The sequence below is a fragment of the Dromiciops gliroides genome, chromosome 6 (assembly GCF_019393635.1).
Source record: "Dromiciops gliroides isolate mDroGli1 chromosome 6, mDroGli1.pri, whole genome shotgun sequence".
Taxonomy (NCBI): domain Eukaryota; kingdom Metazoa; phylum Chordata; class Mammalia; order Microbiotheria; family Microbiotheriidae; genus Dromiciops; species Dromiciops gliroides.
The window spans coordinates 220,423,987-220,437,757 of NC_057866.1; the positions used below are offsets into that span (position 1 = coordinate 220,423,987).

A 13,771-nucleotide genomic window follows, 5' to 3' on the forward strand; every position below is an offset into this window, starting at 1 on the left:
TCCTCATCTAGAAAGTAGAGATAATATCTGTCAGGGTTGTTTTGGGAATAAAATGAGGTATTTTTAAAAAGCATTTTATAAACAAAGCACTGTATAAATGCTAGCTACTATTTATTATTGTTATTAATGCAAAAAAAAAAAAGATTTCAAAAGCCCGTGCTAAACGAACTAGTACAACTCACTGAGTTAAGGCTTCCATCCCTGTAACTAAAGGGTAGACAGACATGGTTACCTGGATTCACTCCTGCACAGGGAAAACATGTAAAGCCCTGATTGGAGGTAGTGATGGTGTTATTACAAATAAGATGATGTGACCGTGATTTCTTATGGAATTTTAAGAGTTGTAAATAACCAAAGAACTCATCTAGGTGAACATTGTTGCTTTTACAGATTAGGAGAGGATCTGACTTGTCCCAACATCACAAAATGAATTGGCCACAGGGTATTCACACTAAGTAAAAAAAGTAGTGGTTTTAAAAAAAAAAAGGCAATCAGAGCCAACAGTTGGTCTATGATTAAATAGCCCAGAGGGACATGATTATGGCAATGAGAAAGAAGGAAAGAAGCAGGTGAAGATTAAGTTCTGTTAAGTTCCTCCCTCTGTCCCTTATTCTCCAGCACCTCTTCATCCCTTATTATGGGACCTTCAGCAGGGCTGTGCTGGGTCCAGCTCAGATCAGCTCTCAAGAGTCAATTTTTAGTTGGGAGCATTTACACCTCTGAGGCTAGAAACTATGTCCTGGTTTATAGTTTTGTTGACTGTCTAGACTTAAAGTGATGGAAAAACTTAGACAAGTGTTAAGCTCATTCTCTCCATCCGTAAACTCCCAGAGCCAATTGATCCTTTACAGTTCACTGTCAGACCTTCCCTTCTTTGGTACCAGGTGTCAGTAGTTCTCAAAGCCGGGCCAGAAGCTAGACCCGTGACTTCATTGCTATATGGAATTAACAGTTAAGGAAACTCTTTCTAGTACCGGTGAGTTCCTCTTTACAGAGAGCTGCCTAGCACCAAGAAATTATATACCCAAATTATACCAATTTATAACTGATAAATTTTAACAACTGGCTCTCCATATACATCATGCTTTAAAGTTTAATCTGCATTATATTATATTCTCTCCATTGCTTTCTTAGGTCTAGACAATCAGCAAAATACATCAACCCCTAATTTCAAAGATTTGCCAATGTCCAAGGTGTAAATGACAATTTAACAATCTGCTCTCTGGAGCTGATCGCAGCCGCAGCTGGCTTCAGCACACCCCTGGACATGACTTGCCCAGAAGTCACACAGGTAGGCTTCAAAGCCAGCTCTCTTTCCTCTATGTCAGAGCTTCTTGATCCTCTTTTGCCCAAGAAATTTGTACACAATCCCAAGTATGTAGGTATATAAAACAGGAACCACATTCAGTTATTCAACCCCATGTGAGGTCATGACCCACAATTTAGGAAGCTTTTCTCTATGTCATGCTACCTTGTGATCCTGGGAAGGAGGGGGGGAGAGACAATTCTTTTGTTTTTAACACCCCCTGGCAAGCTATGAGGTTTGAATCTGTTGTTCCCTAAGGAGAGACAACCCAAGCTTCTTGAATATTGTACTTTATTGGAGGATTAAGAATAAGTGTGCAAACCATCCAACAATAAGCTTATTATGAACAAACAAAACTGCTCAGTGCAAAGCAGTGCCTCGGATTTTTACTTCTGTGATGCTCCAGTATAGAAATGTGTTTATGCCTTTTGACACTACCTGCCCCCAAATTATAGGACAAAAAATGCATCAGACAGCATACACAATGCACAGATGTATTGAGTTCATGCTTGCACACATCAAGAATCTAGGGAGCAAGAAGAGAGTTGAGTAGACGCACAATATTCTATAAAAAATCATCTAAATAAAAACTTAATACCAACATTTTTCTCTATTAAATTCACGTTTATTAAGTTGTTTGTTTGTTTTATCACAGTGGAGATTAACAGGCTTAATCATCCGGTCAGTGCTTGTACTAGCTAATTTCTTCAGTACCAAAAACAGTAAAACCAGCACATTCATTCATACACTCTAAGTCCTATTACCACCCCACCAATCATTGCCTGTGTTTGTGCATGCTCTTGTAATTGTCCCATCATGCAAAGAGTGTAAAAAAAGGAAAAAGGAAAAGAAAAAAAAAAGCAAAGCTAATAGGCTTATTTATAATACCATTTCTTCAAGTATTCAGAAAGCAGCATACTTGTCTGCACTGTACATCAGAAACCTATTTCTGACATGAACTTGCACAATGGGATGGTGGCTCCTAGTGGGATTGGTAATGAAATGTCGCGTCACTGTGTATGATGATTCTTCCATACTCTTATCTAATTTTCATAACATTTTCCATGTTAGTGAACAGCACTAAATAAATGGTTCTTTTTCCCTCCCCTTGGTGAGACACTGGATTTAAAACTATATATAAATAAAGCATACACTCAGCATCTGTAGTGCAAACACCAAGTAAACAGAGTGACATGGAAATAAACTCATAGTTGCCAATCATGATAGGTTTCAGCAGGATGGATGGTTTGGGTTTTATTCTGCCCAATTTCCTGCATCCCTGTTCTCAATTCAATACTGTTGATGTCCCATGTCAGCCACAATGATTGAAAGAGACTGTCAGGGGAAGGGGGCAACAGGAGATCATGTTGGGAAGAGAAGGACATGTCTCCATGCTCTTTACATGTGGTACAGAGGGTTTGATGTGAAACCTCTTGTCAAAAAGCAGTTACTGACCAAGAGAACTGCTTGTGCTGTTTTGAGAGCAATAAATATTGGCAATGATGTAATGAATATAGTGTGGCCCGAACCAATATAAGGAACAAAGAAGATGCTTACTTGTTTTTTTTTCTTTCTTCAATACAGAACTGTTCAAATGGAACAAATTTTAGGTATAAATATCCTATTATAGGAAAGACGTGAAATATTTTTATATACCAATCCCCCCCATAAAAAAAAGAATGTAAGAGAGAAAGAAGAAAGGAAGGAAGGAATGGAAAGAGAGACAAAGACAGAAAGAAAAAGATGGAGAAAGAGAGAGGGAATAACCTTTCACAATGCTATGTATACAATGTCAAACCTTCTGTGAGGACATTGTTGTCAGAGCTTCACTTCTTAATTATGTATTGTTCAACATGTCTGTGCTCTTAGTTGAAATTAATTTTTTAAAAATATCATAAAATTTTTCCAGAGGAAAGTTGTTGGTAAATGAAAAACACAAGAAGAAAATAAAATGTGTACATCTTTCAAGTGACAATCATTTGTACCCTTACTTAATTTCATGTTTTCAATAGCAGAGGCCAAAAGAGTACATATATAATAAAAAGATCATTGCTATTTCTTTCTTTCCTTCAGTGTTAAGTTTAGGAAGGAAACATTCTTTCAATAATAGTAGTCTCAATCTACAACTTGTTCAATTTCTGGGTGCCAAACGTTCTGGGATCATGGCCTTATTCTCAGTCTCATTCTTAGGAGTATTGTGTCTTCAATAAATTTAATATGTAGCTAGCTGAAATATCTCAATTAAGAGATAAGCATTAAAAAAAACAAAAACTGTTTTGAGGACAAAAAATTTCTTACCTGGATCATACATACACAATGTTTTTATAACTAAGAACTCTTAGGGTCATTCAACTGATTCAAACAATTAAGGCTAAAAATTTCAGTGCCAAAATATCCTCTCTGCATCAGTATTAAGAAGAAAGTACATTTTTTTGCATTTTAGGTTTGTGCTTTTTTTTTTAAAGACATCTTAGTTCCATAGAATGTCATCCTGTAAGATTACATAGGGGAGTGTTAGACTTGTTTACTGAGGTTTTCCTTTAAGTAGCTGTTAGACTAAGTTACAGTGATAAAAATTCAACTACCGAACCGATTCCTCGAGATAACACAGGTGGGTTGGCTCATTTCACCTTCTTCTCATGTTTAATGTGGCCATTTCTTTTATACTTGCCATTGGGGATTCCATTGTGGTAATGTCCATTAATAGTGCTATGCTCGTTTCTAGACCAGAGACGTGTGCTTTGTTTGTAGGTGAATTTGACCATCCTTGCCAAAAGGAAGTAGAGTAAGGCAGCACCCAGTGACAGCACAAAGACAATATCCAGTAAAAAATACTGACAAAAAGAGATGCGGTGGACAGCGGCCCGTAGGTGGTGTGCTCCATTATGACGGAGAATGTAATCAATCCAATAGACAGTCCGATTGACAGGGTGACTAGGCTGATCCTTGTGAATTTCTGATAGCTTCTGGGCACGTGCACGGTAGCTGAGTGGCAATAAGTGAGGAGAAAACAAGGTTTAAAATGTTAATATGCCACATTCTTGAATGGGACTTGATAATATCATTTTGTCTGGCTAAGCAATGGCTAAGTACACCATGTGTGGGAGGGAGGACAAAACGGGATAGGGTATTTGCAGAGGGCATGGTTATGGTAGCTTCGTGTAACAAGAAGGTACCCACAATAAACTAGCTGGAATACACCAAGACAACAAGTAGATGTCCTTTAATAGACTTCTTGGCATGACTGTGGTTTCAGATAATGGGGCTGGTGGGAGATAACTTCTCAAAGTGCCTAACTTACTTACAGTGTTCCCCCGACAATATTTTTTTTAATTTTTTTAATGATTGTGGTTAATTTGTTTGCATTGGACCAATAGAATTCCCCTCTATCAACCTCCATTCTATCATTTATTTTCAATCTCTCCCTCTCTACTGGTTCATTCTCAACAGCCTACAAATATATTCTTGAAAAAAGCAAACACCTCACTGAAGCTTCCATCCCTGATGTGTTATCCCATCTCTCTTCTGCCCTTTTCCACTAAACTACTTGTAAAGGTTCTATGAGAGGCCTCTACTTTCTCTTCTCCTTCTCTTCTTAACCCCTTATAATGCAGCTCCCTTTCTCAACATTCTACCCATTTTTCCTCTCTCCAAAGTCACCAATGATATTAGTTGCCAAATCCAAAGATCTTTTCTCAACCTTCACTCTCCTCAACCTCTCTGCAGTCTCTGATACTGTTGGTCACTCTCTCCTCTGATTCTTTCTTCTCTCCAGGTTCTCAGGGCACTGTTCTGTCCTGGCTCTCCTCCTGCCCCTCTGACCATTTCTTCCCAGTTTCCTTCTCTGGATCATGCTTCCTAACCCTAGGTATCCCCCAGGGTTGTCTTTACCTTCTTTTCTTCTCTCTATACACACACTACTTCACTTGGTTCTTCCTTCAAAACTACAGAATTAGTTCTGTCTCAGGGGCCTCACCCCTTAACCTCTAGGTAGGCCTAAGCCAAAGAGAAATGTCTACAACAGACTACGTTTGCTCATGGAAAATCTGGATGAAAATTCATTTGAAGATTTAAAGAACTAAGATTTGCATGTTAGTTGGAGTCAGGGCCTTAACAAGATTGCTATGCAGGACACTGAGAAAGGTCTGAGAACAAATTGTTCCCAAAGGTAAGAGACAACCTTGATTGGTCCTAAATGTGGCAACACCTTCCTTATTACCTCTCCCTAAAGGCAATGAGAAAGGAGTCCCCCAGGGTAAAGCCTGAGACTTCATGGCATGCCGTAACACATGTAACCACCCTGAAAGCCAGGGCTCAGCAGCTGGTCATCCCAGAATGGATCAAGCACCTTCTGTAAAGACACCAACAAAGAAGGGCCAAGGCAGGTACACTGCTCTGACCGAGGCTGGGGCAACTTCTAATTGTGATATGGATGCTATGTGGTTGCAATGCTTTTCCACATTATGATGGAAGGAAGTTATGCAGAAGAGAGTCTGCACAGAGACTGAACAACCTCTTGTTCTGCTCATTTTATCTGCATCAGTAATAAATGGCACCAGGAAAGACTCCTTACCTGGGATCATTGATAACCTTCACCAAGGCTTCATATAAGTCCTGTTCAGTCATTGACTTCCATTCCAGCAATATCCCCATGCCTTTTGCCTGGACTCGGATCATTGTATCATAATGATCTCCAAAGAGTGGAATACCCACCACAGGGACTCCATGGTACATAGTTTCAAAAATGCTGTTCAAGCCCCCATGGCTAAGAAAGGCTTTAATATTTGGGTGTCCTAAAGAAGGGAACAATGATGAAAGAGCTGTGTTACATGTGGAGTGGAGGTTTTCTTAACCTTTTTTGGGTCATGGGCCCCTCTGCCAGTATTGCAAAGCCTATGGACCCCTTAGAATATTTGTTGATGACTAATGCAGAAATAGGATTAATGTTATTATGTGTATATATGTATGTATGTATGTATACATATATACATATCTACACACACATATATACATGCATATATATGTATATATATGTGTGTATACATGCACACACATATATATATACATATATATATATATATATATATATATATATATATATATATATATATATAAATAAAACCTATATCAGATTACCTGCTGTCTAGGGGAGGGGGAAGGGAGGGGAGGGAGGGAGAAAAATCTGAAATTGTAAAGCTTGTATAAACAAAAGATGAGAACTATCTTTACATGTAACGGGAAAAAAAATAAAATACTTTATTAATAATAAAAAAAGAATATTTGTTGAACAAATTTATAAATGAGGGAAAAGAAAAAGCTCAGTTAGAAGTTAGTGGAAACAAAGATGTAATTGTTCTCCCATCCAAATTCACAGATTCCTCCCCCTTATCCATCCCCAAGTAAAGAACCCCTGCTGCAGAGGGACAAATCTGTCACAAGAAGTTTCTTAGAAACTGGAAACAGTTCAGAGTAAGTTATTTATCATTCATAATGGTGTTAAAGATTGGCATTTGGTTGTTGGTAACTGGCTTTAAGGAAACATTTTTAACAATTTTATTGTTAACGAGTGATCTGAGATTTTGTTGATTTGGGAGAACTCCCAGTATGGGGGTTCTCTTCACCAACGCTGACTGCAGATTTTACCTTTGCTCTGATTTAGAAGAAAAGCCCTGATGAGTTGCCCTGGGCACAAAGAGATCAGAGATCATGAGCTGAAAGGGCCACAGATATCTGATCCAATGCCTTCCTTTTATTAATGAGTTAATGAAGGATGAGGGAGTTTAAGTGGTCAGACTGGTAGCAAGCATCAGAAAGATGATGTGGACCCAAGTCCTCGGACTCCAGAGTTAGACTTTGACCCCAGGGCTTCCTAACTGAAGGTCCAGTACTCCATCCACTATACAGCACTGCTTCTTATTGTTAAACAAGAAACAGTCACATGTGGATGCTGCGTGCGTGTGTGTGCGTGTGTGCGTGTGCACATGCGCGCACACATGTATTCTTATAAGTAGTCACTAAATAGGCAATTCCTATTTTCAAAGCAGTCCTTGGGGATATGCATTATTGGGTTAAGCAACAGCCTTTTAAGATGGTTGACTATGCACAAAATTAACAAAACGGGGGAGGGGCGCACTACTAAATCACACCATGATTTAAGCTATGATCTGTATGAGCACTCAAAACTGTACATTCACTCACTTGGTTTCTTGACAAATGTCCTTTTTATACCTTTGAGACTCCAGAAAGTCTACAGTATACTGATGTGATCATCTGAGAAGAACCAGGAGTGGTACCACTGTGGTAGACCATCCTCACAATATCAGACCTAACAGTTCATACTTTTTGTTGTCTGGTTTTATCTCCGTTCCACCAACAGGTAGAGACAAACTGGACTTTAGGAAAGCTGACACCACTTGAATGTTGTGAATTGGTCTAATACCACTCTGGTCCTTCCAGGGTAAGCACATGAGATCTTCATATGGATGAAAAAAACAAACTTAGGAAAACAAGTGAAAAGCTTGAATTTGCACTATAGAGAAGGCAGCTCTCTTCCTCAATAAAGCACAAAATGTGAAAGATGGTTAGACAAGCTTGGACGCACAGGTTAGTCATTTTCTTGTACTGAGCTCAGGCCTAAGTTTTATTCCCCCATTTCCTTCCAAATTGTGTGAAATCTAGTAATCCAAGCAAAAAACAAAACAAAAACAAAACAAAACAAACAAAAAAAACCCCAACCCCACCCACAAAAGAAAAACAAAAAGCAAAAAACAAAAAACAAAAAAAACACCCAAACCTCAACAACAACCCCCCAAGTCAGATCTCAGAAATTCAATTATGTTTTTAGGCTGTGTTTTTTTATACCTAGATTTCATCATATATAAATAATACTTGTCTATAGTCTGTCATGCTTATGAAATACTGTTTATAAAGAATTGCAAGCAGCACAAGAAAATCATGGAAACAGAATTAGAATTGTTTTTGACTTTCAACACTTTAATTTGCTCTAATTGCTCAAGAATCATGCTTTTCAGCATGCACTCCCTGGAGTCAGGAGGACCTGAGTTCAAATCTGACCTCAGACACTTAACACTTACTAGCTGTATGACTCTGGGCAAGTCACTTAACCCCAATTGCCTCATAAAAAATATAAACAAAAAACAAACAAAAAAAGAAATAAATGGCCAAATTACTATCAGAACTTATTATTAACTTTCTATGGTTTTAGGAAATATTTAAAGGCAAGAGTACAATATTATGCTTTCACTACCAAATCAGTGAAGTTATCAACTAATGATAATTTATGCTTTCATTATCTGTGTTACTAGAACAATGGAGTGTTAGATTACTTCATCAGGCCATATGTATAACAAGCTGATAATAAATCTGATTTTATATTTAATTTGAAGGTCAAGTCTCCATAATAGACGTAGAGTTTTCATGGTGTTTTTCAGACTGTGTTCTATGGGACACTATGGGATGTTAATAAGAATTTTATGAAAATATTATTTGATGCTAGTTACATTTTCCCCTCTAAAATAACATATATGAAGTTACACATGATCATAAATCTTCAATTATGTTGCAGTTGTTTTGTGTTAGGAAGGCATATTTAATTTCCTCTTTTGTGTTTCCACATGTACCCAATCCCTTCTATTCTGGTGGTATGGCATTCTTAAAATCCCTGAATCAGAATTTGTAGATTCCGTTAATATATTTCAAAATGAAAGTGTCCCACGGCCAAACTAAGAGCACAATTTCAGAACTGGAAAGGACCTTGGAAGCCATCCAGTCTGACCCCCCCTCATTTGACAAAGGAAGTAGCTGAAACACAGAAAGGCTTAGTAAACTGCTCCAAATCAGAGTCAGGTAGAAGAGTCAGGATTTGCACCCAGCTCCTATATCAAGTTTGGAAAACACCAGAGAAATTTAGGCAGTTCAACCACATCATCAGGTTAGTGTTAAAATAGCTTACCTCTCATTTACTATCCTGTGGTTCAGTAGGTTAAACCCATCTACCAACAGGCCCAGATCAAATGGAACAACTAGAGGGACCCTCAAAGAAGATTGTCCAGACTACAACATGCAAAACCAAATCAGGTCTCTGTGGACCTAAAGGGGCCACAGAACATTAAATTACTTTGCATAGGCCCTGGCATCAGGAAAGGACCTAAGAGAGACTGGAGTTGTTTTTTCAATGCCTCAAGGAAGCCACTGGTTGAAGTAGAAGTAAGAGTTGGAAAAATAAGTCTCGGATGGGAAAGATTCAAGCTAAAAAGGAGAAGGAGAAGAAAGGGGAGAGTTCAAAGTGTGTTCCACTTTGTTTTAAAAGCCACAGGGTCACAGGGAAAAAGAGCAAGAGCTAAGAGATCATCTCACAGATAAAGCAGAGTGAGGATTTATAAAAGTGACTGAGAAAATGTGAGCATGGCCTATGAAATTTAATTGCATCATATGAACATTTTTGCTTCAGAAAGCCAGCAGTTACACATTTATTTGCACACAACTGAGTGTGCCCTCTAATTGAGAAATGATGACATTCACATGGACTCTTGTATTCAAGTCTCCCCAGGGGACACTTCCTAGCTATGTAAATGTGGGCAAATCACTTAACCTCTTAATATTCAGACTAAAAGTTAAAGAGAAAATAAGTGAGGATCATTAAGAAATGGGAGAGTAATGAAGAGAAGAGAAGCCCAAGTAGAGAAAGACTGATAACAAAAGAAAAAAGTAATAGAGCAGGCAGTAGGGACAGCTAGGTGGCGCAGTAGATAGAGCACTGGCCCTGGAGTCAGGAATACCTGAGTTCAAATCCCTCCTCAGACACTTAAAACTTACTAGCTGTGTGACCCTAGGCAAGTCACTTAACCCCAATTGCCTCACACACACAAAAACAACAACAACAACAACAAAAACAAACAAAAAGATAGAGCAGGCAGTGATTAACTTGAGGAGTAGAGACCCTGAATAAATGTGCAGAATGTGGAAAAATATCCAGCCAGAGGGAAACCTTATTCTAATATAAAATTTACTGCTGTGAGCAAGGGAGAGGTGATGATAGTCCCCTCCCCACCAAAGTACATTCTTGGCTACAGAGGGCAAATGGATAGAATTTGAAGAAATGGTCCCTGTGATCAAAGAGCTATCTGTAGTTATTGATGACCTGTAAGATATTAAGGGGCACTCAGAAAGTTCTCCTGACACTGGTTACCAGGTTGTCAGGAGGTTGATCCCTGGTTGTTTGGACAGTATGTGTGACGGTGGTGTTTTATTGAATAGAGAATGGAAGACAGCAACTGAAGTGATGCTGAGAGGGATGTGAGTCAGAAGGAGTGAGAGGGAGTGGGATGGGACTGGCCCACCACACAAAGACAAGTGACCGAAGCAATGTTGAGAGGGGTGTGAGTCAAAGAGAGAGAACATTGCAGGTTACACATAAATGAAATATACTTGGCTAGGGATGTGGAGCAATTAGGAACAGACCCAGTATAGTGTAGGATGCTCAGGGTAAGGGATGGTTGTCCTTTTTGCATGAACCTTGATTTAAAGATCATAAAGCTGCAGTGAGGAGGCCCACGGCAGGTATGATGGGCTGCGACATACCACCAATAAAGACCCATGAAAGACAAGAGCAAAGTCTGTCACCGAGGAACTGGGAGAGAGGAGCCGAGCACACAGGAAAAGATGACGGGCAGACAGCCAGCGTGCTCCTCTGGTACCCCTGCGATACTGGGGCAAATCGGGGAAGGCCTCCAGCACACTGGGGTGGATTCCCTCCAACAAACATTTGGAAAGTCAGACAAGAGACACAGAAGATGAGAAGGCATTTCCACAATGTAAAACTAAGTATCTTAGAATCAGAGGGGTAACTTACAGTTTTACCTCACTCACTCTACTATATTCTTTTGTTTTGCTCTCTTGGCTGGGGAACTTGGAGGGACCAGACATAGCCCACTATGGTTCCTTGCTATTTCTCCTTTCTGAGCCATGTGCTCTGAATCTCTTCACTAATATTTAATATGCTTTAATAAATGCTTAATGACCCCAAATCTGGTGCAGTAGCCTCTAATTTCTAAGTAACAAATATATGATAAACCCCAGCTACATTCCCTAAACTTGGGACAATTATAGGGCGATCCCATAAATTTTTATTTGCCACATAGGGCTATGCAAGGTCACCAACCTCATCTTCTCCTCTGAAGCCATCTGGGTCTAGTGGCAAGATATACATCAGGACAATTGAAGATGACCCCAGATGTTTAAGGCAATTGGGGTTAAATTACTTGCCCAGGGTGACACAGCTAATAAGTGCCTGAGGTGAGATTTGAACTCAGATCCTCCCAACTTCAGGGCCAGTGCTCTATCCACTGTACCACCCAGATGCAGAAGGGATGAGGTTACCTCTGGGTTAACTTACCTGTTAGTTTCACCAGCTCAATTCTTTTACAAAACAACCAGAGTGATGAGATTACCTTTGTGAGCATTAAGTATCTCATAAATTCTTAAGTTGTTTTTTTTTTTTTTACATAACATGCAAAAGTACAAAAAGATAGCTTGGGAATCACTGGAGCAGAGATCTACAAAATAATCGGTCTGGAATTGACAAAAGTTTGGTAAGTCCCAGGCAATTCACTGGCTATGAAGGAAACTAGAGGAAGTCAGTTCTCAATCAATTGTTTTTATCACCCTTCAGATATAATCAATAATTTGATAATAAGAAAGAATATTTAGGAAGTCTATAAGCAATTTAAGAGTCAAATTATTTGTTTAATTTATCATAAACTTCCAGTAATCCAAGAATCAAACTATCTGGGGAAAAAACCTGTATTTATGCACAATTTTAAAGGTATAAACATAATGCTTACATCTCCACAATTAACAACAAATAAGGGGGCAGCTAGGTGGCACGGTGGAAAAAGCACCCACTCTGGATTCAGGAGGACCTGAGTTCAAAACTGACCTCAGACACTTGACACTTACTAGCTGCGTGACCCTGAGCAAGTCACTTAACCTTCATTGCCCCACAAAACAAAACAAAACAAACAAACAACAAGTAAATGCAATATCAATAACAGGCTCACCAAGCAAGTCATTTTGGGGTAGCCATTCTATGAGTTTTGTGTTATTCCCAAGATTCTTTGGTTTGAGTCCAGAAAACCTAAAACACACAGCAGAAGAGAAACCATTCAGAATAGAGATATGGAAAATTTACCTCATATTTATGTCACTGGATGTAAAACAAAATAAATGAAGCTTAACATATTAGTCCTTTACACAATGATGCTCAAACACACTATAACAATGAAGTTCAGTCAGGGGACTTTTCTGTACTATCACTATTTGGGGTATGACAAAAAAGATATCTGTGCTTCCACCTTATTGCCCAAATAGGCTGTAGGGTCTATGAGGACAAAGTATGCTTTATCTAAACTTTTTATCTTTCCCAATGATTGGCACAGTGCTCTGAACACAATAAATGTTTGAAGAGAGAAAGGAAAGGAGGGAAGGAAGGGGAATGACATGGGCTTAGAATCAATCACAAAGGGTTTTTCCTAAGAGAAACAAAATCAAAGATGCAGCAGGGCCTGGGAATCTCTTCTTGTGAAAAACCATTGATTTGAAGGCAAATGTTAACCACTTATGCTACTACTATCCCACCCCAGAGTAATGCATTCTATCTCTTGGTTGGTAATAAATTCTTCCCTTTTTCATAAGAAAATTCCATAGGTAAACTATTCCTTGCTCTTTTAATGGGCTTATGGTTTCACCCTTTATGTTTAAATCATGTACCCATTTTGATCTTATCATGGTATATGGTATAAGATGTTGGTCTATACCTAATTTCCACCATACTGTTTTTCAGTTCTCTCAGCAGTTTTCTGTCAAATAAGTTCTAAGTTTCTTCTCCCTGGAATCACAAAGGCTTCTTCCCAATCTGCACCAGTTCATCTCTTCCATCTCTGCTTCTACATGGGATTGACCAAGAGAAGGACTTTGCTGCCCCCAGATTCAGAGGCACACGAAGCAGGAGTCAAGAGCTAATTCTCATATGACATGCTTATAGAACACATCTTCACTAATCATGAGCACTGATGAAGTGTTTAGAGAATCATTCTATATGGCCCAGAAAGAATAAGGATGGAGTCGAACTAGGCCCAATCCTTAGTGAGAGAAATCCAGAAGCCCATCTCATGTGGATTTCTGTTTCTTTTTCTTTTTTTTTTTTTTTTGCAGGGCATGAGGGTTAAGTGACTTGCCCAGGGTCACACAGCTAGTATGTGTCAAGTGTCTGAGACTGGATTTGAACTCAGGTCCTCCTGAATCCAGGGCCAGTGCTTTATCCACTGTGCCACCTAGCTGCCCCTCATGTGGATTTCTTGCCCTGGTATTGGCCCCTATGACAATTTGCCATGGTCAGTCCATATCAATAAATGAATGAATTAGTGTAAAACATTTACTAAACATATA

General features: G+C 39.0%; 1 protein-coding gene across 3 annotated transcripts in view; it reads right to left on the reverse strand.

The window, feature by feature from the left end:
- Nucleotides 1–1,909: 1,909 nt before the first annotated feature.
- UGT8 (UDP glycosyltransferase 8) overlaps nucleotides 1,910–13,771 on the reverse strand; it is a 93,002-nt gene continuing 81,140 nt past the window's right edge. For all 3 annotated transcript variants that reach the window (XM_043971816.1, XM_043971819.1, XM_043971818.1), the window contains exons 4-6: nucleotides 12,385–12,461; nucleotides 5,880–6,099; nucleotides 1,910–4,291 (exon numbers count right to left, since the gene is read on the reverse strand). In XM_043971816.1, the coding sequence (XP_043827751.1) occupies nucleotides 3,928–4,291; nucleotides 5,880–6,099; nucleotides 12,385–12,461 (661 nt within the window). In that variant the 3' untranslated portion in view covers nucleotides 1,910–3,927. The remainder of the gene's footprint in view (nucleotides 4,292–5,879; nucleotides 6,100–12,384; nucleotides 12,462–13,771) is intronic.